Genomic DNA, 25304 nt, shown 5'->3' with positions numbered 1-25304 from the left:
AGTTCCTTAAAAAACAAATTAATATATATACTATAATTTGTTTTGTCGGGAACTGTTGTCCATCATGACCCCGTTCTGGGTGTGGATGGGGACCGCAGTCCACCTGTTGAGGATGGCTGGTATAGGTAATGAGGTTTTCACTTTTCAGTATGACGTCAATGGAGGGACCAAATGTAACATTAAGGTCATGCATACAAGAAGTAGTCAACCCAGTCAGTGACCTTCTCTGCAGCCAATGGCCATGTTCTGAAACTGAGTGTCAGAAATACATGCAGCCTTGCTTCTACACCTGCATTGCTTGCAATAGATAATTTACAAGCGCAATATGGCCATGTATCAGAAATACATCCAGCTTCCACAGCAATTTATATCTAAAATCATTTGGCGTTGCTTTATTGTCATTTGAGCCGTGCACCAGAAGATATGACCACATACAAAGCAGAGATATGACATACAAAGCACATTACTTGTTGGTTATCACTGCATTGTCGGAACTAGAAGCACAAGCATTTCGCTACACTCGCATTAACATCTGCTAACCATGTGTATGTGACAAATAAATTTGATTTGATTTGATTTGATTTACTTGACATGGCCATTATACGGACCAGTCAAATATCTGCTTCTTTTTGGACAGCTTTATTTTTAGATGTTCAAATGTCAAGACAAGACAGATTGTAGGAAGACACAGTCAAGGACAAGAAAAGTAAAGTCCATAACTAAGAACATCAACAAAACTGGGAATCCCACACCCTCCTTTCAGCTGCAGCTGTTGGAACAAAAGTGTCTGGGGGAGCAGGGGACTCATCCAAGCCAAGATTTTGGAAGAGCCAAACAAGTGGCAGCCCAATCCACTCGACGGCCCAACCAATGATCAATGGTAAGAAGTGAAACACATCACATCCAGTCACACTATTGAAATACTGATTTAAATCATGGGGGGGATGTTGAACAGAAGGTGTTAACAATGACTCAATAACCCTGCCTTCTGGGAATGTTATACAGTCCAAAAGTTATGGGCGGAGTTCGAAAGCTGGTTGTCAGAAGTATTACAATGTAAACATACTTTGAATCTGTTTGTCTGCATATTTCAAGACATGTCATATGAGGTGCAGTGAGAACCCTGATGGGTTGGAAGATACTTTTCTCATCAATCATCTTGAAAAAACATATACTTAAAAACTGGGAATCAACTAATCCTACATCATTAACACATCAGAAAGGTCAAACGCTTTATTATCTAAATGTTGAAAGTGCGTGAGTGACGGGGATGCTGGAGATGGGATGGGGGCACTGGAGATGGGATGGGGGCACTGGAGATGGGATGGGGGAGCTGGAGATGGGATGGGGTCGCTGGAGATGGGATGGGGGAGCTGGAGATGGGATGGGGGCGCTGGAGATGGGATGGGGGCGCTGGAGATGGGATTGGGGCGCTGGAGATGGGATGGGGGAGCTGGAGATGTGGATGGGGGAGCTGGAGATGGGATGGGGCGCTGGAGATGGGATGGGGGCGCTGGAGATGGGATGGGGGAGCTGGAGATGGGATGGGGGCAGCTGGAGATGGGATGGGGGAGCTGGAGATGGGATGGGGCGCTGGAGATGGGATGGGGGCGCTGGAGATGGGATGGGGAAGCTGGAGATGTGGATGGGGGAGCTGGAAATGGGATTGGGGTGCTGGAGATGGGATGGGGGCGCTGGAGATGTGGACAGTGTGTTGGGGGATGGGTAATGTATTGACTCTTGGTGTGGGGGAGCTGGAGATGGGATGGGGGAGCTGGAGATGTGGATGGGGGAGCTGAAGATGGGATGGGGGCCCTGGAGATGGGATGGGGCGCTGGAGATGGGATGGGGGAGCTGGAGATGGGATGGGGGCGCTGGAGATGGGATGGGGGAGCTGGAGATGGGATGGGGGCGCTGGAGATGGGATGGGGGCTGCTGGAGATGGGATGGGGAGCTGGAGATGTGGATGGGGGAGCTGGAGATGGGATGGGGGTGCTGTTTGAGATGGGATGGGGGAGCTGGAGATGTGGATGGGGGAGCTGGAGATGGGATGGGGGCGCTGGAGATGGAATGGGGGTATTGCTGGAGATGGGATGGGGCGCTGGAGATGGGATGGGGCTGCTGGAAATGGGATGGGGGCGCTGGAGATGTGGATGGGGGGCTGGAGATGGGATGGGGCACTGGAGATGGGATGGGGGCACTGGAGATGGGATGGGGGGGGAGATGGGATGGGGGAGCTGGAGATGTGGATGGGGGCACTGGAGATGGGATGGGGGAGCTGGAGATGGGATGGGGGCGCTGGAGATGGGATGGGGGCGCTGGAGATGGGATGGGGAAGCTGGAGATGTGGATGGGGAGCTGGAAATGGGATTGGGGTGCTGGAGATGGGATGGGGGCGCTGGAGATGTGGATGGGGAGCTGGAGATGGGATTGGGGGCAGCTGGAGATGTGGATGGGGGAGCTGAAGATGGGATGGGGGCCCTGGAGATGGGATGGGGCGCTGGAGATGGGATGGGGAGCTGGAGATGGGATGGGGGCACTGGAGATGGGATGGGGGAGCTGGAGATGTGGATGGGGGCTCTGTTTGAGGTGGGATGGGGGTGCTGGAGATGGGATTGGGGCGCTGGAGATGTGGATGGGGTTTCTGGAGAAGGGATGGGGGCGCTGGAGATAGGATGGGGGCGCTGGAGATGGGATCGGGGTGATCACAATATGCAGGACCAATATATGTGTGTTGTGTTGCTGACTAGAACGGTCTTGGAATCTCAGACCTTGCTAGTGAACTCATGGGCACACATAAAATGTCAAAGCTGGTATTGTAATGATTGGGAACCATATTTAGGCAGCCATATTCTGTGGGTACTTTGTGGTGGTTGTTTTCTGTCTTTGTGTCTATGCACTAGATAGGACTGTTTTGGTTTTTTCACATTTTGTATTTTGTAGTGTTCATGTTTATTGTCCTTATTAAACATGTTGAATACTAACCACGCTGCATTTTGGTCCTCTCCTTCAACGGAAGAAAACCATTACAACATTGGTCTTGCTGAACGATATTGAATTCAAATAATAATACAATACAAAGTAAGAACCTTTTTTTGTTGTACGTGTGCATCAGTGGGCATATTTTGGCGTGTTCATCTCTTCATTGACTGCAAGACTTTTTGGGGAAGTACTGCAGCTCACATATAGCTTCATCTACATTTGTTTTGCTTGGTTTAGGGACATTGACCTCCATATATTATTATTATTATTATATTATTATTATATTATTTATTATATTATTATTATTATTATATTATATTATTATTATATTATTATTATATTATTATTATATATTATATTATTATTATATCATTATTATATTATTATAGTATTATTATTATTATTATATTATTATAGTATTATTATTATTATTATATTATTATAGTATTATTATTATTATTATATTATTATATTATTATTATTATTATTATATTATTATTATTATTATATTATTATTATTATAGCTTCATCTACATTTGTTTTGCTTGGTTTAGGGACATTGACCTCCATATTGAGTCGTGTCAATCTGAATGTTTAACACACGTTTCTCTTTCCTCCTCCCACTGTTTCTGTTTTGAGGAGCAGCGGTTGAACCCTAAAGTGGAAGTGGACTTATCTTTTGTTCTTCTACATCGACCCCGAGTTTGACGAGGACACAAGCCAAGGAAGGACAGAGTGTCCCTCTCCAGAAGTGTATATCTGCCCAAACTCTATTGGAAATGCAAAATGGCTAATGATAAATCATTATCATGTTTGTCATTTCTTTTACCATTTGTGGGCATAATCTCAGTTAACCCAGAACTAAAATCTCACATAATTTTGGTCAGATGTTCATTAGCCATTTATTCAGTGGTATAAAGTAACTAAATAAACATATTTTTTGGGGTGTATCTGTTCTTTACTAGTTATATTTCTGACAACTTTTACTTTTACTCCAATATATTCCTAAAGAAAATATATACATTTTATCTGACACCCAATTCATGACATTTGATTTCTTAGCAGGACAGGGAAATGGTCCAATACATCTATAGAACACATGGTCCTCCCTTCTGCCTCTGATAAGGCGGACTCAATAAACACAACAGTAAATGATACCTGAGTGTTGGAATGTGACCGTGGCTATCGGTAAATGAAACTGAAAAAACAAGAAAAATGTGCCATCTGGTCAGCGTTATATAAGGAATTTGAAATTATTTCTTATATTGAAAACCAGAGGCGTTGACTTTTACTCAATTTGTAATTTACTGGGTGACTCACTTTCATTTGAGTCATTTCTTTTGAGTACCGCAGTTTAGCCACCCAGGGGAGACTCATCGAGGCCTCGTGACAGAAGGAGTCGACAGCACGCGGCGATGTCTCCCTCTGCTGAACGTGCCAGGTCTCGACGGGCTCTCCGGAGAGGAATAATTGAGGATGATTATGGTTGGTGAGTAATCAAAGGGCTAATCGCTCACCAGCTGGACGAGTCCCTTAAAGCTGCCAGAACGGCAGCACATGGGGGTGGTAACTGGGGAAGAGAGGTTACTCATGTATAGTTGTGGGCAGTACCAGAGATAACGGAGGGAGTTGGGTTTTGTTCCACACTGGAGACAGCAGGAGCCCAGAGAACAGTTTCCCAGAGAAGACCTTTTTATTTCTTATTTAAATAAACACCCTTGAAACTGAGCTAATGCAATTCTGTCTGTATCTGATATGTGTAAACATCTCGACCAAACCCCCTGGTCTTTCACAGAAGGTATCTTCATTTTTTTGTCAAGTATGACAATTGGGTTATTTTTCCACCACCACATTTACAGCATGTTTACGTAGTCTGATCACCAGAGATGATGTGTAATCCAGTCTGTTTCCTGAGAACATTGTTCTGAGAATTTCACCATAATCTTCACCATAGCAATCCTTTCAATTGCTACCACGGTTATGTGTAAGCTTCTCTCTTTATTTATTTTATGAAATGCTTCAATTTGTGCCTTTCCATATACTGTAGGTCAATATATCCCCTCCAAGTGTAAAGGGTTAATTTTAGATTTTAGGCATCCATAGCTCAGTCTATGAATTTCAGATGGTTTGCATTTCTCCAACCCCATCACTCATCTGTTTACCAAAATATGTGACATTTGTTGTTGGAATCCCAGAATACAATATGGTACAAATTACAATATTTTTATGGTGTGAACAAACTGTGTACTGAGTAATAAGTCCACCGTCACAAGGGGTATGTAGGCCTACATATTTTTAATCAACAATCATTTTCACCATGAAAATCATATTTTATGCAACACAGGAAAATGATATAAGATGTTTGTCTTGTTTATTCAGCAACTTCTTATCTTGTTTATTCAGCAACTTCTTTGCCCTGTAAAAAACAAACAAAGAAAATAACAAATCTGTATTCATGAGTGTGTTTACACTTGGAAAGAGTATAATGTGTCCAGCATTTAAGGTTCAGCCTTAATCTAGTTTTTTTTTTTTGCGCTACATGAAATGTGCTTATTAGCCATCTGAAATACCTCCATGATAGTGAGTGTTAAAGGTCAAGATTGATTTCTGTGAAGACTGAATCATAGGTGGTGTTGATGTGGTCATATCTGAGCATGAGTCAGATGTAGAATTAGTAGCAGCTCTGTACCTTTCCAGTGCTGCGAGATTTGGCTCTGAGCTTGTTGACTTGAGTCTCAGCGATGTCAGCCCGCTCTTCAGCCTCCTCCAGTTCATGCTGAACCTTCCGGAACTTAGACATGTGGCCGTTGGCTTGTTCCTCCTGTGTGAGGAACAGAGAGGGAGAGCACAACATCAGCATTCAAAGTTTGAAGATTCAGGTAGCAAATTAATGATTGTTTTATAAGTATTTTAAGTTTTTATTTTTATTTTTATATGACAAATTTAGGATTGCAAAGTATGTAGGGAGAAATATGATACAGTAGAGAAAGTGATTGGTGGGATGGGGGATCAAACCACTCCCTCCAGGGACGTAAAAACTCCCCTTTGTTTACATCACATTTTATAGTCTTACAAATTAGGATTGAAATGGATTGAAATGTTATTTTTTGTCAACGATCTACATAAACAGCTCTGGAATGACAAACTGGATTCCAAAAAATAAAAAAAAAAATGAAATTTAGAACAATGTCTTTGTCTATAGCGATCGCATGGCTGTGTGCTCGATGTGGCTGAAATATTTGAAGGGGTGTCCACATACCTTTGTATGTGTATACATGTATATATATATATATGTAGCCCCCGAGTCAATATTAATCTTTCTGGGTCAGTCTGAGAGCTTAACACACCTGGACCGTTCAATATTAGCCCATTATTACTTTCAACATTCTTCATGCACTGTCAGTTTGGATGTTACTCACTGCTAGATAGACATATTTAAGTCTCACCATAGACTTTCAAGCAGATTTAAGTCAAAACTGTAACTTGGCCAATCAGGAACATTCCTTGTCTCCCTGGTAAGCAAATCCAGTGTCGACTTGGCCTTGTGTTATGGGATTTTTGTCTTTGCCGAGGTCATGCTGTTTTTTTTTGTACTGAAAAACTCCCCAGTCCTTGCCGATGACAAGCATACCCATAACATGATCCAGCCATCACCATGCTTGAAAATACTATGCTTTTTTTGCAGTATTACTTTAGTGCCTTCCTGATGGGTAAAAAATGGTTGAATCAATGTTGTTTATACAACCAAAAAAAGTGATGATGTTGACTCAACATGGAAAACTGATTTGATTTGCAACAAGTAATCAACGTAACGCCTTTTTGTCTTTTTTTTCAACCAAGATTTTACCTTAATTCATAGAAGTGGTGACATTTGTTGTTGATTTCACGTTGAATTCAGTTAGTTGACAACTAAATTCAAAACTAGACCAAGAAATGTCTGTGCCCTGTGGGTTGTTGCAAAAAGGATACATGTTTTGGAATATTTTTATACTGGACAGGCTTCCTTTTCACTCTGTCATTTAGGTTAGTAAATTAACTACAATGTTGCTGATCCTTCCTCAGTTTTCTCCTATCACAGCCATTAAACTCTGTAACCGTTTTAAACTCGCCAATGCCCTCAGGATAAAATGACTGATCGGTTTCCTTCCTCCCGGCTACTCTGTCAGGAAGGATGTCTGTATCTTTGTAGTTACTGGGTATATTGATACAACATTGAAAGCCTTATTAAAAACTTCACCATGCTCAAAAGGATACTCAGCGTCAGCTTTCTTCAGCTTACCAATCAGTGCCCTTCTTTGAGAGGCATTTGAAAAGCATAAACTAAAATGTTGTAATGTCTCCTAGGGAAGAAATATGTTTTTGAATGTATGCTTTCAGAGTATTTGACTAATGAAGGCTACTCACCGCTTCCTCAGCATGTCTCTTGTAGGCCTTCACTTTCATCTGCAGCTTATCTACCAGGTCCTGAAGTCTGCCAACGTTCTTCCTATCCTCCTCAGTCTGTGGGAGAAGATCAAAGAATCAAAGCCCAGTAGATTCATACACAAACCTGTCTGTGTTTGCATCAACCCACTGGGCAAAGGCATCAATTCAACATCTATTTCACATTGGTTCAATGTATTTTCATTGAAATGACGTGGAAACGATGTTGATTTAACCAGTGTGCTCAGTGGGAAGTGTTTAAAGAAGGTGCTTTCTCTTACCTGGTAAGTGAGCTCCTTGACTCTGCGCTCATACTTGCGGACTCCCTTGACTGCATCTGCACCTCTTCTCTGCTCAGCCTCCACCTCAGTCTCGAGCTCACGAACCTTGTTTGGAAGAAATTATCGTAGGCATTTGTTTGAGGGGGTGAAATCAGACGTAACAAATCTTTGTGAAACAGAGATATATTGTTCTACTCAATCAATGAGGCAAAATTGTTGCCTAATTGAAGGGTCTGTAATGATAACAGCTGTTCATTATCTTGGTGGGTTATTGAGAGAAAATGTCATTACACAATGGTCCTGAGTATGTTATCAAATACATTTCCAGAAATCAGTCTTTCAATATGTCCTAATCCACCCTGCTGTTAACTCACCCTGGACTCCAGTTTCTGGAGCTGCTTCTTGCCTCCCTTCATGGCCAGATTCTCAGCCTCATCCAGTCGGTGCTGCAGGTCCTTGACTGTGATCTCCAGGTTCTTCTTCATCCTCTCCAGGTGAGAGCTGGTGTCCTGCTCCTTCTTCAGCTCCTCAGCCATCATGGCCGCCTGGAATGGTAGTTTGTTTAATGTATGCACCATTTAGCACCAATCATAACGTCCCTCTGAGATCTTTGTTGTGGTAAACCAGCCCAGCAACCATTGGCCCTTGGTGACAAATCAAGTGGATGTAATTCAATAGATCATAAGGACTCACGTCAGTGATGGCCTTCTTGGCCTTCTCCTCTGCGTTCCTGGCCTCCTGGACAATGTCGTCCACCTCTCCCTGCACCTGCACCAGGTCAGTCTCCAGCTTCTTCTTGGTGTTCAGAAGGCTGGTGTTCTGGAGGATGAAACAAAACCATTTGTTTGAATCTCAAGAGAACTTACAAGTCACAAGGCAGGAAAGGTATGCTTGGTTGAGTTTATTGAGAAATGACTTTGAGCCGCACCTGGGAGTGCAGCAGTCCAACGCGCTCGCTGGCATCTACCAGCTCAGTCTCAGCCACTTTGCGGCCTCTCTCAGTCTGCTCCAGAGCAACTCTCAGCTCCTCAATTTCAGCCACCATAAGACCGTTCCTGCGCTCCACCATGGCTACCTGCTCCTTCATGTCCTCTGAGGCACGGACAGCGTCATCAAGGTGCAATTGGGCATCCTGGGGTTCAAAATGACATAGGTTCATTAGGACTTGTGGAAGTAGAGGCGATAGGATTTGTGATAGAACTGTTCATTGGTAAGAATTTCCCCAATATCCCTACCTTTCTACTGTATATTAGTCAACACTATTCAATTTCTCTGTTCTATTATTTTCTACAGATTCACAAACAAATCCCTCCACATGTTCAGATGTTTGAGCCTGATATCCCGGTCCCTTTACCTTGAGCAGTCCCTGGACGTTCCTCAGCTGTTTCTGCGCCTCAGCGGCCTGCCTGTTGGAGTGGCTCAGCTGGATCTCCATCTCATTCAGGTCTCCCTCCATCTTCTTCTTCACCCTCAGGGCGTCATTCCTGCTCCTGACCTCAGAGTCCAGGGTGCTCTGCATGGAGTCAATCATCCTCTGGCTGTTCCTCTTGATCTGCTCCATCTCCTCGTCCTTCTCAGCCAGCTTCCTGTCCACCTCACCCTTGATCTGGTTCAGCTCCAGCTGCACACGCAGAATCTTGGATTCCTCATGCTCCAGTGTTCCCTGGACAAGGAGAAGGTCGGGTAAATTGTGGTCAATACATTTGGATGTGAATAACACAAGGAATTAAATATATACTACTACAATAAACACAAATACAGGGAGCATTGAACTGTAGCTGGCACTGGCTATTGTTACACTGCTTTTCCCATCAAACAGCTGCAGTTTGTACCTCCGCCTCCTCCAGAGCGGTCTGGATCTCAGACTTCTCTGTCTCCACGGTCTTCTTGGCCTTCTCCAACTCATGGATGCTCTTGCCAGTCTCTCCGATCTGCTCAGTCAGGTCAGAGATCTCCTCTGCACACACAAACACAGGAGCAGGTCAGACTTGGGAGATTTTCAGTGGATATCTCCAATGCACTGAAGTTGACATTGAGTGTGCAGTTCGTAAATTCACTCTGGCTACCTACTCCAATTTCAGAGCGCTCTCGTCTGCGTGTGCCAGGGCACAGAATAATTTATGAATTTATGAATGCTCAACACCCTTTGAATATGGTCGATGTCAGTAAACGTCGGCAATAAAGAGTATTTAAATAGTTGCCAGCAGCACAGTTACAGTCACCAACGCTCTGGATAACAGGAAAACAGCCTAACCAGCTCTGCTAGGGTGAGTAACATGGTCAGAGTGAGGTCTTCTCTCATTTGTGTCTGGAAATTGCTAGCCAACGTTAGCCAGTTAGCTTGGGTGCTTGACTGCTGTTGTGAGGTCAGAACGCTGGGAATAAACCTACTCGTAGGCCAGTGTCCAGTGTGTGCTCTGAACTCTCCGAGAGCATTAAGCTATGAATTTACAAACGCCCAGAGCGCATTCTGGCACTCCAGATGGAATTTACGAAAACACCTTCAATCATAATAATTCATGAATTAATCAGCACTTCATACAGTCTTGCAAATCTAATTGCCCCCACTTCCTTGGGCTGTTCAAAGGAATACCGATAACAAGTTAAGTTTTTATTTGATTTTATACCGTTCTAAAATGGTGTAATAGTAATTTTGATGGTTACAGTTTCCAAAATTTTCAAAACGCTAGTCAAACATGAGCCAAGTAAAACTGCTGTCAAATGCTCACGTTGCAGGTTCTTGTTCTCTCTCTTCAGAGTCTCCAGATGATCCAGAGCCTCCTCGTAGGAGTTCTTCAACTTGAACAGTTCAGTGCTCATAGAGCGAGCCTCCTTCTGAGCTCCTTCCAGCTCAGCCTGACCCTCCTCATACTTCTGCTTCCACTCTGCCAGGACCTAGGGCGAATCCATGGGATTTTCATTTCAAGCAATTGATGAAGAGTTTTAAATCAGAAAAATGCTACAATTATACCACAATTGATCATATAGCAGACAGAAAATGTCAACCTAGCGTGAGGTTGATTTATTTTCACCTTATCAAAGTTACGCTGCTTCTTGTCTAGGTTGGCGGCAGTGGCGTTGGCTCTCTCAACATCAATCATGAGGTCCTCCACCTCTCCCTGCAGCCTCTGCTTGGTCTTCTCCAGGGAGGAGCACTTGGAGTTGGTTGCCTCAATGGTCTCCTCAGCGTCCTGCAGACGCTGGGCCAGCTTCTTCCTATTTGACGACAGAAGGTGTAGGAATGTTACATATGGACCCTCACCATCCACCTCTATATTTGAGTTGTTGCTGTTGCATGTGACTCACTTGGCCTCCTCCAGCTCCTCTGTGCGCTGGATGGCATCAGTTTCATACTTAGTCCTCCACTGAGCCACCTCACTGTTCGCTTTGGACATGCCGCGCTGCAGCTCTGCCTTGGCCTCCTGCTCCTCCTCAAACTGCTCTCTCAGGAGATCACAGTCATGGCGGGCAGACTGGACACCGTGGGCCAGGGCGTTTTTAGCCTGTGAAAGAGAATGACAAAGAGATATTAGAGAGATAGTACAGCAAATGACAGTAGAAGTCTGAGGGTGGCGTAGTCACCATCTATATGAAGATATGGCTATTAACTCTGTGGTCGGTAGTGTCCGTTTTATGTCCCTTACCTTGACCTCCTCCTCAATCTGCCTCTTCAGCTCCTCCACCTGCTGGGTGAAGGCCTGTTTTCCTCTGGTCAGCTGAGACACCAGGGCTTCCTTCTCCTCCAGCTGGCGTCCAAACTCACCTGCAGGGATAGAGGGATACCTTGTTAATGGGGTCTCTGACCTCCTAAGATTTCAAATGTATTTTTAGGTATTGTAGGGCATTGTGATGTGGTGAATAGTACACTAGAAACTATTGTGGACTGGACTATCAGGATATATCCCACAATACATGGTATTGTGTTTTACTGAAAGAAAGCATCAGTTTGTTGTTCATTGTTGATGATGGTACCATTTTCTGTCAGGAGTCTGGCCCTCTGTCCGCTGATGTCATTGACCTGGCGAACATTCTCATCATTCTTAGTCTTGAGCTCACTCAGCTGGTCCTCAAGAGTACGGCACATCTTCTCCAGATTGCCCTGTTAGTGAAACATGTTCCATCATTACTTTATATATGGGACTCCTGTCACCTTCAGTTCTCTTGAATGGTAATGACCCTCCTCAACGCTGCTTGATCAAAACATCACTACTCACCTTAGCCTTGGCGACGGCCTCCATGTTGCTGGAGAGGTCATCAATCTCCATCTTGTATTCGCTCTTCTCCTTCTCTAGCTTCTGTTTGACGCGTTGCAGGTTGTCGATCTGCTCCCCGAGCTCAGCCACACTATCGGCCTGCTTCTTGCGCAGAGCGGCGGCTGTGGCCTCATGCTGCAAAGTGGACTCTTCAAGATCACGACGCAGCTTCTGGAACTCAGCCTCACGCTTCTTGTTCATATCAATCTGAGCAGCAGTGGCGCCACCGGCCTCCTCCAGCCTCTCGCTGATCTCCTCAAGTTCCCTGGAGAGATCGGCCCTTTGCTTCTCAACCTTAGCCCTGGCAGCACGCTCAGCCTCAATTTCCTCCTCCAGCTCCTCAATACGGGCCTAGAACAGGGGGCAGGACCAAGAGGAATGAACACTACAATGCAGTTGAAACAATTACATTTGTGCAAACTCAGCCAGTTCCACTAATATATTCTGTATTAACTTGCCCACGCAGGAACCAAAACCACAATGGTAAAAAGCACCATCTTTACAATGGTAAGAAGGACCAGTAAGAAGCACCATCTTCCATCCTACTGAGCCATCAGAAGCCACTAGGAAAAATGTGTGCTGCCAGATTAATTGTTTTCAGGAAATGAAGGAAATGATTCAGGTGTTGGCTTTCCTGTACTGGAGCTGAGATTCTGTACTGTACCTGGAGTTCCTTGATCTTCTTCTGCAACTGAGCTCCCAGAGACTGTTCATCCTCAACCTTGCTGAGGAGCTGGCTGGTCTCAAACTCCTTTCTAAGAAACACAAACACGTAGATTGCAGAGTTTTGGTTCGATATTGTAAAGAGAGAGTATCATACCATTCAGTTTTCTTTCAAGAATCACATGCAAATGGTAATTCATAATTACAAGGATTAGTCAAGAACAACTATTGTTTTGATCAATATGGCAGGTAGGACTGTGTGTTTACTTCTTGATTTTCTCATCGGCTTGCTGTTTGTCATTCTCCAGGTCCATTATGGACTCCTGGGCCAGTTTCAGATCTCCCTCCAGCTTTCTCTTGGCTCTCTCAAGGTCCATACGGAGCTTCTTCTCTTGCTCCAGTGAACCCTCAAGCTACAAGATATAACCACAATGTTCAAATCTTAACAACTGAAGATAATATCATCTCACATACTATCATGGCCAAAATGTCAAACTCCTCTCACGTCGTCCACTTGCTGTTCCAGCTTGGTCTTGGCCTTGGTCAGAGTGTTGACTTTGTCCTCTTCTGCCTGCAGGTCGTCCAGTGTCTGCTGGTGGGCCTCTTGGAGGGCTTTCTTCTCCTTGGTCAGCTTGGCAACACTCTCATCCAAAGACGCCATCTCTTCTGTCAGGTTTTTAACCTGAAAACCGCCAAACAAAATTAGTCTTTAAAGGAGAGATTTAGTTTGATATATATTGCATTCATTTAAATTATATTAGAAATGGGTCACCAAGTACAGTACCATATATTCAACACTAGATGGTAGTGTATATCATGCCAGTGTACTGAATGGAATTCAGGAGCGAGGGGGAACGTGCAATGAGTGTGGGAAGTACTCCGCAACTGAAAATCAACTATTTTTAATTTTTCCTGCACCCACAATGCGACTTGAATTCCATTTCTGTTAAGCTATGTTTTCAGTTGATTATTGTTTGGTGGTTAGACTGTGACTGGTAAAAACACGAGACCTTGTTTTCAGTGGCGTGCTTCTCCTTCTCCACTTTGGCTAGGGTGAGCTCCAGGTCATCAATGTCCTTCTTCAGCTCAGAGCACTCGTCCTCCAGCTTCCTCTTCTTGGCAGTCAACTCAGCATTCATCTCCTCCTCATCCTCCAGCCTCTCAGTCATCTCTTTGAGTTTGGCCTCCAGCTGGATCTTGCTCTTGATGAGCCCCTCGCACCTTTCCTCAGCATCGTTCAGACTCTCACCTTCCTGGTTTCAGAACAGGAGAAAAAATACAGAGGCCTCACTTTGTGTATCAAAATTTAGACTTAATTTAGTCAGAGATCAGAGCAAACCAATATAAATTCATGAAATATATAATTTTAACATGGCCTATAAAAATGTGGGAGTTGGCCACATACTTCACAGTGTGCGTGTGTGTGTATTGATTTATGTGTCAATATGCCTTTATGAGGGTCGTTGGTCACTCACAGATGCGACTTGGAGAGCCAGGTCTGCCCTCTCCTGCACCAGGGCCACTAACTTCTCCTCCAAATGCTTCTTGGTGGCCAGAGCCTTGGCCAGGTCTGTCTTCATCTTCTCATAGTTCTCCTTCATGTTGGCCAGCTCCTTCTCAGTCTCAGCGCTCTGCAGCAGGGGCTTGATCTTAAAGTACAACTTCATCCATGGCCAAGTTTTCACATTCATGAATGAGCGAATGTTGTACTGGATGGAGAAGATGGACTCTCTGGTGGACAGAAAGGATAGAGTGGCATGTTTATTTAAAAACAAATCTTTATTCAACTAGGCAAGTCAGTTAAGTCAGTTAACAATTTCATATTTTCAATGACGGCCTAGGAACAGCGGGCTGCCTTGTTCAGGGGCAGAACGACAGATTTGAACCTTGTCAGCTTGGGGATTTGATCTTGCTACCTTTTGTTTGCTATTCCAATGCTCTAACCACTAGGCTACCTGCCACCCCGCTACATTCTGGTATACAGTTGAGGAATTGGGCTTGAGAAATGTAACAGGCATGATAATGGAAGACACTTTAAAATATTTACCAAACATAAAAACATTTATTTCAAAGTTTAACAAACCATACAACTCTATTCATGAGGACAAATTGACAAAAACACTTTCACAGGAAGAACTGTGCAGATAAACAGTTATTTAACAGAATGAAACTAAAGGAGATTTTACTGTAATTCTACTAACAAACTTTACAAAGGCATAGTTTTTCCAGTATATGTTATTTTTTCTGTCTAAATTTAAATGTAACCTCTATTAAATTCATAGACAGCTCTTTCGATGACAGGACTGACAGGTTCTGAGCTCATGAGCCATTTTTGTATTCTTACGAAATGTATATGTTAATATCCCAAATTTAAATGACCTATTGAACAGCTTGCCAGTTTCCCAAACTGCAGCGTTAGTAGAGCATTAGAAGACGTCCTTTCTCCTTCTGATCAACTCACATCACATACAGTATGTAATAATAATGCATTACATACCGGGGGTTGACAGAACGCTTTGCCAAGATGTCTACTATTTCTCACCTCCTCTCCATCATCTTGGAGAACTCTCTCCTCATGAGGAATCCACGGCTGAGAGCCTGGACCATGCCGACCAGAGCTGCTAGCTTCTCATCTCTCATCTCCTCCAGGACACCCAGCAGACCGGCTTTGAAGAACACCTGAAACAGGTTAACGTTGTCAATGGAACCACAGTCAGATGGGGACAGATATAAATGGTTGACTCCAAAGAGGGGAACAACACCACTAGACTGCATTGAACAACATAACCATGGGATAGGTTGTTTATAAGTTGTTAGTTATTGTACAGTTGTAGATGAATAATGTCTACTGATATAACTGCAGCCATACCACTCTAACACAATGCACATGATAATGAGTTGAGTTTCTCTGACGTTTGGATACGATGGAGAAAAAAAAGGTACAACGTTTATCCACCTTTTCAATGAGTTAAATGAAGAAGAAAGAAGAATATCATGGATATATCAACTGGAGAGATGTTGAATGGTTGAGGTTTATATTATCATTGGAGTTGTGTTTTGTTGTCAGCCATGACTGGGTTGTATTTGACTGACCTTGGTGTGTCCAAACTTATAATCCTCGTGATTTACATCAATGGACCCAAGCAGCTTCTCAGAAGCCTTCTTGTTGTCCATGAACTGGCCCTCTGGGATGACACTGGCATTCAGTACTTTATACCTGAATGAGGAGACATTTTTAACATGTGTCAAGTTGTAACCGGTTGGTCAAATTACATAAAAGATAAGCCTATGCTGATGCTGGGAAAACCCTTAACGCAGGTGTGTGTGTGTGTGTGTGTGTGTGTGTGTGTGTGTGTGTGTGTGTGTGTGTGTGTGTGTGTGTGTGTGTGTGTGTGTGTGTGTGTGTGTGTGTGTGTGTGTGTGTGTGTGTGTGTGTGTGTGTGTGTGTGTGTGTGTGTGTGTGTGTGTGTGTGTGTGTGTGTGTGTGTTGTGCGGTGACTGTGCCCATTAGTATTTGTCTGCATGTACCTCTGCTTGAAGTCAGCATAGATGATTCTGCTGGGGAAGCCCTTTCTGCAGATCCTGATACCCTCCAGAACACCATTACACCTGAGCTGGTGGATAACCAGGAAGTTCTCCATCAGACCTGGTAAAACAAACCAAGTCTCTTTTAATACTCATAAACAGGTTGAAGATTCAGATGGTTAAGGGTAGTGATACTGTACTGATAAGATGTCCTATTTAACTCAATATACACCTGGAGTCTTTGACTCGTTGGGGATCAGGCAGCGCACAAAGTGAGGATGAGTGCTCCTCAAGTTGGTCATCAGCTTGTGTAAGTTCTCCTGTAAGAGGGTTACAAAACATTTTCTCAGAAATCACTTATCATCATCATTGCACCTTTTGAAGGTCTGAATAGACACATTTCAGAAGCTCACCCTGAACTGGGACGACACAGTCTGCATGGAACCACCCTTCTTCTTGCCTCCTTTCTTGGCTTTATCTGTTAAAATGAGGGGAAAGTCAAGAGATAATTAGAAGTACATTTCCTAGAGCAGAGTAAGTAGAATAATAGCAAGATGTAAGATATCTATAGTGGTGGTGTCTTCAGCAAGCACACTAATTATAAAACAGATCATGTCGGGATATCTTCACACTTATCTCAATGCAATCGGTATCGCTGAGATGGTGTAAATTAACACATATTGTAGGAGGAAATGAACCCAGTGAATAATCCTGAGACATTGTAATACGTTCAATGACAAGAACAATTGAAATTGTCACCTGCTTCGTAAACAACAGTTGTAGATCAACAGTGAAATGCTGACTTCCCTACAATTTAGAGTGAAATATATTGATGAACAATAATAACATGTGGAAAAATACACAATGGGTAACAATATCTTGGCTATAGATACACAGGGTACCAGTACGAGTCAATGTGCAGGAGTACCAGGTCATTGAAGTAGATATGTGATGCTAGTCTTACCCTCAGGTGGGGCAGCAGGGTACAGGGTAGCCAACAGTTTGACTGAGGCCTTCCCGTACATCAGAATAACTGATTCGTTCAGGGGGTCCTTGTTCTTATCCAGCCAGCCAGTGATGTTGTAGTCCACAGTGCCGGCATAGTGTACGAGAGAGAAGTGGGCCTCTGGCTTGCCTTTGGCAGGCTTGGGCTTCTCAAACGCCTTGGTTTTGCCAAGGTGCTGGTCGTTCAACTTGTTCTTGAAGGTAGTGTCTGAAGCCTTGGGGAACATGCACTCCTCTTCAAGGATGGAGAAGATGCCCAATGGCTTTAAGAAAAGAGGTTTAAGAAACATTTATTCCTTTAGTAAACATGCTATTATAGGATTCTATTCCTTTAGGGTCACATATATGGAGACATATTGAGTTCTCAACCGTCAGATACATTGTACCTCTGTGATAATATATCACACATCACTCGCTATGAGCTTTGCTGTTGTGGTCCAGTATAATCCTCACAGACAGTTTACCTTCTCAATAAGCTCAATGCAGGCAGCCAAGTCCATGCCGAAGTCAATGAATTCCCAGACAATTCCCTCCTTCTTGTACTCCTCTTGCTCCAGGACGAACATGGTGTGGTTGAAAAACTGTTGCAGTTTCTCATTGGTGAAGTTGATGCACAGTTGCTCCATACTGTTGTACTGTTGAAGCAATTTCAAAAGGGATCATTTCATCGTACAAGGCTGTAATCCCTCTCAATCACAACTAATTGTCTTGTTCTGGTCTCAGACTCACATCAAAGATCTCAAACCCGGCAATGTCGAGCACACCGATATAGAACTGCCTTGGATTCTTGGTGTCCAACATCTCGTTGATACGGATGACCATCCACAAGAACATCCTCTCATAGATGGACTTGGCCAGAGCCATGACTGCATTATAAACCTGCAAAGATAATACCTCAAATGAATACAGGAGATATTGACCATATCTCGCCATAAGGTGATAAGCGCTTGGAAAAACAACATTAGACCTACTATTGAAAAAAAAGGCAATGTTCTCATCCCCGAAAGAATTCCGGTGCTCAGAAAATGGTAGACGCTGTGTTTCACTTTACCTGAGCCACAGTCTGTCCCTTGGTCACATACTCGTTGCCGACCTTCACTCTGGGGTAGCACAGACATTTCAGCAACTCCGCTGAGTTCAGGCCCAGCAGGTAGCCGATTTTATCAGCCACTGGAGAGAGAACCAACATCAACAGACTCAGGCACTCAAGATCGCTTGTTTCTGATGTTACACTGGACAGGTTTTGATTTTCATCCTCATCCTCTTGTTTCAAATCTTTGTGGAGGTTGGAATTTAGTCTCCATCATGTATCTCCTACCTGACCTTGATGTGGTACTGTCTGTCTTACCGTTTCTATTTCTATGTTGGTGAATGGGACTAACTCTTTACATGTTGTATATCTATGAGTGGGACTCACCCTCTGTGCCGTCTGGCTCGGCCTGCTCCTCACGCTGCTTCTGCTTGAATTTCAAGTTGCCGTGGTGCGTTACAGCTCCTGTCAGCTTGTAGATGGACATCTTCTCATCATTAGTGAAGCCCAGGATCGTAATGGCATCCTGGAATTAGAGAGGAAGTACAACAGTGATGAACTCAACAGTAGGTTGGTCTGTTACAGAACACTACAGTTCTGTGTTCACTCCAGAACAAACGGGATGGATAGAATTGACTAGCTTCTCTGTTTCACATGATTACCTTTGGCCAACACTATTATGTGGCAGCACAAGAGCAGTTTTACACAGTTTAATAATAAATAATAATAATAATATATGCCATTTAGCAGACGCTTTTATCCAAAGCGACTTACAGTCATGTGTGCATACATTCTACGTATGGGTGGTCCCGGGGATTGAACCCACTACCCTGGCGTTACAAGCGCCATGCTCTACCAACTGAGCTACAGAAGGACCGAAGGACAGAAGTTTCGCGGGACATTTAGTGACACTTTCTTGTCTTACATGTACTTAAAGGTGAAGTGTGGAGGCGTGACAAGTTTGTTTGAGAAACATGTCAACTAACTCAAAGGTGCCCATCTGTCACCAAGTTGGAATTGCACAATGTTCCTACCCGTTCCATGTCTAGAGTTTGGTTAGCCCTTTGTATAACTCACATCTGTGGCATCCAGCTCTTCCTTGTCGTTGATGCTGGGCACAGCGATATGACCCTGGCTGATCATGGGGAAGTCGTAGGGGTTTGTGGTGAGGAGCGTCATTTCTGTGGACAACGGAGAATGGCTTCTCAGTTAAATCTAGTAGAATTCCCCTGTCCCACCTTTACAGTATCTCACCCTCCTTTACTCAGTAGATGGACTCAAGGATAAACTCAGCAAAAAAAGAAATGTCCCCTTTTCAGGACCCTGTCTTTCAAAGATAATTCGTAAAAATCCAAATCACTTCACAGATCTTCATTGTAAATGGTTTAAACACTGTTTCCCATGCTTGTTCAATGAACCATAAACAATGAATGAACATGCACCTGTGGGACGGTCATTAAGACACTAACATTTTACAGGCGGTAGACATTAAAGGTCGGAGTTATGAAAACTGGAAAGCTGGACTGAGGGCTTGTAGACCTGTTGTAAGGCAAGTCCTCACCAGACATCACCGGCACAAACCCACCGTCGCTGGACCAGACATGACCGGCGAAAATTGTTCTTCACTGACAAGTCGCGGTTTTGTCACTCCAGGGGTGATGGTCGGATTTGCGTTTATTGTTGAAGGAATGAGCGTTACACCGAGGCCTGAGCTTGTTGTCATTACAGGCATTGCATTGTCATTAAAGGCAATCTCAATGCTGTGTGTTACAGGGAAGACATCTTCCTCCCTCATGTGGTACCCTTCCCCGCAGGCTCATCCTGACATGACCCTCCAGCATGACAATGCCACCGGCCATACTGTTCATACAAATATTTACACATAATCAACGCAGTTGACAGTCAGAGGACGTTTCTTTTTTTGCTGAGTTTATATGTATTATATAATAAATAGCATCAAAAGACTGGACTGAATCTTCTAGAGTAGTGCATCACAGTCTTTCCCATGAAAGATCTATAAAGACCAGACACATGTCTAGATGCCTTGTTATCTTGGATGTTCTCATTGTAATAGTATAAATAGATAAACTATGATTATTTTATTTTTTAAAGTTCCACAGATGGAGGTGTGAATAATTTCACATCAAACTCTACTTTTCCTTACCAACTAGTTCAGGTTTGTGGCCTGTCATTAACTGGTAGAAGATGTGGTAGCCTCTCTCATCGGGCAGCTGGAAGGCCACTCTGGACTTCTCCAGCAGGTCTGGGAGAGAGAGAGAGAATTACATGTGATGAATGTATCTCCTAAAATATTCCGTGTGAATTATGGAAATCATTGAGAAACAATCAAATCCAACTCACAGGTCTCAATATCAGCTTTAGCCAGTTTGCCTGCTTGGAAGTGAATCCTGATGAATTTACCCTGTAGTAGAGCATGGGGGTTAGAAATAGGTATTTGATAGAACCCCTTGACATGTTAGTTTGTTGGACTGTTATAACTATAAGGAACTACTGACATGTCTTTTTTCTTCCAAATATAATGTCACTTCCACAGTATGTCCTTCAAACTTACAAAGCGAGACGAGTTGTCGTTCCTCACTGTCTTGGCATTACCGTAAGACTCCAGCAGAGGGTTAGCTGCAATGATCTGATCCTCAAGAGACCCCTGATTGAGACAAACACACAAGTTGCTTAGAAACTGGTAAACCCTTTCTCGAAACAAGATTCACCGCTGGAGAAAACCGTTTACACCAAACTGAAATGTGTTAAAAAGGCACAACCTACCTGCATTTTGCTGGGGTCGACTTCCTTCTTGGAACCAGATACCGCAATGGTGGCGAAGTACTGGATGACACGCTTGGTGTTGACAGTCTTTCCTGCACCGGATTCTCCACTGGTTAATATGACAGAGAAAGAGGGGTTTTAGTCACAGATTGCTTCAGATTGGCTTTCACTAAGAAATAGCTTAACTTCTACTGGAAGTTAAGGATGTCATAAGGTGAATGCACCAATTTGTAAGTCGCTCTGGATAAGAGCGTCTGCTAAATGACTTAAATGTAATGTAAATGTAAAATATACACTGTTGACCTGTTTTCTAACAGAAGTAAATAATTAACAAATATTCCCACTCATTGATGTATTATTGCACATAGCCCAGTCCAAAATAATCCCAAATACATTAAAGCAGATGTTGTTTTGTTTCTGAGGAGGGGGCCGGAACATAATTGTAAATAATTTGTGCACTGCAAATTGACTGCAAGAAACCCAAACAGATTGAACAAAAACATCATAATTTCAAACCTGGATTACATTGGGATATGATCACATATGTCTCTCTATTTATGTGTGGGAATACTTTGAGAACAGATGTCCTACATTATAATCACTTGGATCTGATTTCCATATATACCTGAAAATATATGATCTAAATGATGGATAGTTGGTATTCAGCAGTCATAAAAGTAGAACTACTATAACAGTGATTCTGTCAGACAACATAGGCAGCAGCTCTCTAGAAAATAGATGATGACTTGGAAATTAAAAAATTAAGTCATCAAATGAAACAAATGCGAGGCCTCCCGGGTGGCGCAGTGGTTAAGGGTGCTGTACTGCAGCGCCAGCTGTGCTACCAGAGACTCTGGGTTCTGTATACAACTTAAATATTCAAGTAAAGTAATGTGACTAAATGATGAAGCACTAATGCCAGAGGGGGAAGGGTATAATGCATTTAGTTGTGCAACTGACCAGGTATCCCCTTTCCCTAGTTATTAACATTTTGGTTAATCGCTCAGCACAAACAACTTACGTAATCAGGATGGACTGGTTCTCCTTATCTGGAAACAAAAAACATCATGTTTATTATACTTAAGCAACATTATGGGTATATTATGAATTTCATTTTGGAACATTTACTAAGGCTAATGAAATCAGATATTCAAAACAAAATGTTCAAACCTACATGAGAAACATTAGATTCCCACCCTCCCTCCCTCCATCCACCCACCCATCCCACCCACCCATCCACCCACCCACCCACCCATCCCACCCATCCCTCCATTCACCCATCCATCCCTCCATTCATCCATCCATCCATCCATCCATCCATCCATCCATCCATCCATCCATCCATCCATCCATCCATCCATCCATCCATCCATCCATCCATCCATGAGAGCTCTTACCAATCATCATGAACTGAAAGGCGTTGTCAGAGACGGAGAAGATATGGGGTGGAGCCTCCATCCTCTTCTTCCCTCTGTAGGCGTTGACGACCTCTTCGTCGTACACGGGGAGCCACTTGTAGGGGTTCACCGTGGCACAGAAGAGCCCAGAGTAGGTCTGGATGAAAGGGATTCAATCAAATCGGATGAATCTACTTGTTTTCTTGTTGGTCTACTGCAGTGGTATGTTTTGGTTTGTAGTACTGGAAGTGTGTTTATGTTGATGTATGTGTAGTACTGGAAGTGTGTATTTCTTATGTTGATGTATGTGTAGTACTGGAAGTGTGTATTTCTTATGTTGATGTATGTGTAGTACTGGAAGTGTGTATTTCTTATGTTGATGTATGTGTAGTACTGTATGTATGTATTTCTTATGTTGATGTATGTGTAGTACTGGAAGTGTGTATTTCTTATGTTGATGTATGTGTAGTACTGTATGTATGTATTTCTTATGTTGATGTATGTGTAGTCCTGGAAGTGTGTATTTCTTATGTTGATGTATGTGTAGTACTGTATGTATGTATTTCTTATGTTGATGTATGTGTAGTACTGGAAGTGTGTATTTCTTATGTTGATGTATGTGTAGTACTGTATGTATGTATTTCTTATGTTGATGTATGTGTAGTCCTGGACGTGTGTATTTCTTATGTTGATGTATGTGTAGTACTGGACGTGTGTATTTCTTATGTTGATGTATGTGTAGTCCTGGAAGTGTGTATTTCTTATGTTGATGTATGTGTAGTACTGTGTGTGTATTTCTTATGTTGATGTATGTGTAGTCCTGGAAGTGTGTATTTCTTATGTTGATGTATGTGTAGTCCTGGAAGTGTGTATTTCTTATGTTGATGTATGTGTAGTCCTGGAAGTGTGTATTTCTTATGTTGATGTATGTGTAGTCCTGGAAGTGTGTATTTCTTATGTTGATGTATGTGTAGTACTGGAAGTGTGTATTTCTTATGTTGATGTATGTGTAGTCCTGGAAGTGTGTATTTCTTATGTTGATGTATGTGTGTGTGTATGTTTATTCAGGTTTCTTACATAGATCATCCATGCTGCATAACGCTCTTTGAGGTTATACAACACAGAGGCTTCATTCAGGTAGGTCATCATGGCCATGTCCTCAATCTTGTCGTACTTAGGGGGGTTCATCTGATAGATGTCTGCTTCTTTGAACTCTTTTCCTTCCTGAAACAGTCAGAAATCTACATTAATATAATAATAATAATATAATATATGCCATTTAGCAGACGCTTTTATCCAAAGCGACTTACAGTCATGTGTGCATACATTCTACCAACAGAGCTACAGAAGGACCTTACACACAGATCAAACTGGACAGGACTGAATGCGTTTTGCTCATTATTTAGTTCAATCTTTTTTTTAAATGCATACCCCAGTTGAATCCAACTACTCTGTTATCGCCCATTGACACATGCATGGATATTCTGGACTAATAAATAACAATAATTCATTCCATTGTTCAAGGTTAGACTCTGCTTACAAAAAAAACAATCTTTTATTACTGATTTCATATGGCCTTATAGGCATTTTGTTTCATTCATTTGGATGATTTTTCAAGAAATAGACTCATGGCACAAAGTTGAACTTGAATACTTTTCAGATCAGACTTACCTCCTTACTGCCGTCAGGTTTGGTGACTGTCACAGTACACTTGCCGTCGGCCCTGGCAGTGACCAAACCCTTTAGGTACAGCTCCACCTTGTCCGTCACATAGCAGGCGTTCTTTGAATCAAAAGGTGCGGCTTGTGCCTCCATCCTCTCCCTCTCAGGCTTACGAAGGTACAAGGCAGCCTTGCCGTAGATTTGCATCTCCGCGTCCGTACTCATGGTGACGGATTACTAGGAAAGAGATGAAACAAGGAAACTAGAATGACTCTGTGGTGCTTCCTCCACAGTCAACAGAGTTAGACGAGCAGTATCTCTTACACAATATTTTCAGCGTTTTTACATGAAGACTCAAACAATGTCTCACCTTCGTTTTCCCCTCCTACAGATGAAGTTGTACTTCTTGGTTGAGCCTGTGAAACATTAGGGTGTTGTGAATTCTGAAGCCTTATCATTTAGTCCCCCGAAAGGCTAGAAAACAATTTGAATGCCAACATTCAACCCAAATCATTACAGCCATGTCCAATTCAACTACAAGGTGCAACTGGTAACTTTCATTTTACTGGTGGCAACTTAGATGACTAGACATTCGGTCAAGAATTTAAATAAATACCTCTGAAAACCCAGTTACATTTGAGAGCACCCCCTCAATTTACAAACAAGTGCAGGAGCACCACTTTTGACTGTGAATTCAAGTTATAGATTTTTAGTGATAACACCTTTAATGTTAAAATAATAATAATAAAAATTGTTTTATTCAATGCCACTTGATTGCATATTGTAAAATCGTATAAGAGACATGCACAAAGAAAATGCAGAACTCAATTCAAACGTTGCATTTAGCTACTACCTGAGTGAATGTAAAAATCTACGGAGGTGGAGAGAGTCTTACCACAGAAGGAGAAGGTATCTGACTTATGAATGCTGGGTCCTCAGCTTCCTTATATCTGGTTGGAAGTGCCAACCAAGCAAAAGTTAATTCTGGACCACCCTGGTGAAGGAAATGGATTGGATGAGAGACCTCTGTATTTCTGTGTCTCACTATCCCCACCCACTCCAGGGAGCATCCCACACACTCCCGTTACATGACTTTGTAATATCATATTCGTCTCTCAATGGAATTTCACAGAATATACTTAAATTAGATGTATTTTAATAATTAGGACAACGTCATCATTTTTTAAATCACTGATGAATGATCTTGAGACTGATTCCCTGACCTGTCAATGTTTTTATTTAGCTGTTTTTGATTTTGTTTTAGTCTTGTGAATTCAATGGTTTCTACTAGTTTACTTGG

At 42.8% G+C, this 25304-nt stretch overlaps 1 protein-coding gene across 1 annotated transcript; it reads right to left on the bottom strand.

Moving 5' to 3' along the window:
- Window positions 1-5258: 5258 nt before the first annotated feature.
- LOC124010186 (myosin heavy chain, fast skeletal muscle-like) lies at window positions 5259-24959 on the bottom strand. The gene is made up of 41 exons (XM_046322587.1): window positions 24900-24959; window positions 24375-24420; window positions 24014-24241; window positions 23420-23566; window positions 22343-22499; window positions 21967-21994; window positions 20946-21054; window positions 20734-20826; window positions 20523-20583; window positions 20326-20424; window positions 19239-19342; window positions 18549-18687; window positions 18183-18301; window positions 17861-18010; window positions 17596-17766; window positions 17091-17394; window positions 16540-16604; window positions 16359-16446; window positions 16130-16247; window positions 15695-15818; window positions 15144-15280; window positions 14077-14332; window positions 13612-13854; window positions 13107-13283; window positions 12869-13014; window positions 12603-12693; window positions 11900-12289; window positions 11658-11784; window positions 11330-11448; window positions 10992-11188; window positions 10718-10901; window positions 10415-10580; window positions 9518-9642; window positions 9040-9348; window positions 8614-8817; window positions 8379-8504; window positions 8060-8230; window positions 7686-7790; window positions 7387-7482; window positions 5672-5803; window positions 5259-5398 (listed from the first exon to the last, which is right to left on the bottom strand). The coding sequence occupies exons 3-41, from the start codon at window positions 24227-24229 to the stop codon at window positions 5378-5380; spliced, it is 5814 nt and encodes a 1937-aa protein (XP_046178543.1). The 5' UTR covers window positions 24230-24241; window positions 24375-24420; window positions 24900-24959; the 3' UTR covers window positions 5259-5377.
- Between the last annotated feature and the right edge of the window lie 345 nt (window positions 24960-25304).

Source organism: Oncorhynchus gorbuscha, linkage group LG22, assembly GCF_021184085.1.
Source record: "Oncorhynchus gorbuscha isolate QuinsamMale2020 ecotype Even-year linkage group LG22, OgorEven_v1.0, whole genome shotgun sequence".
Taxonomy (NCBI): domain Eukaryota; kingdom Metazoa; phylum Chordata; class Actinopteri; order Salmoniformes; family Salmonidae; genus Oncorhynchus; species Oncorhynchus gorbuscha.
Note: the sequence above shows the minus strand (reverse complement) of the source record. Positions and strands in the feature narration are given on the sequence as shown.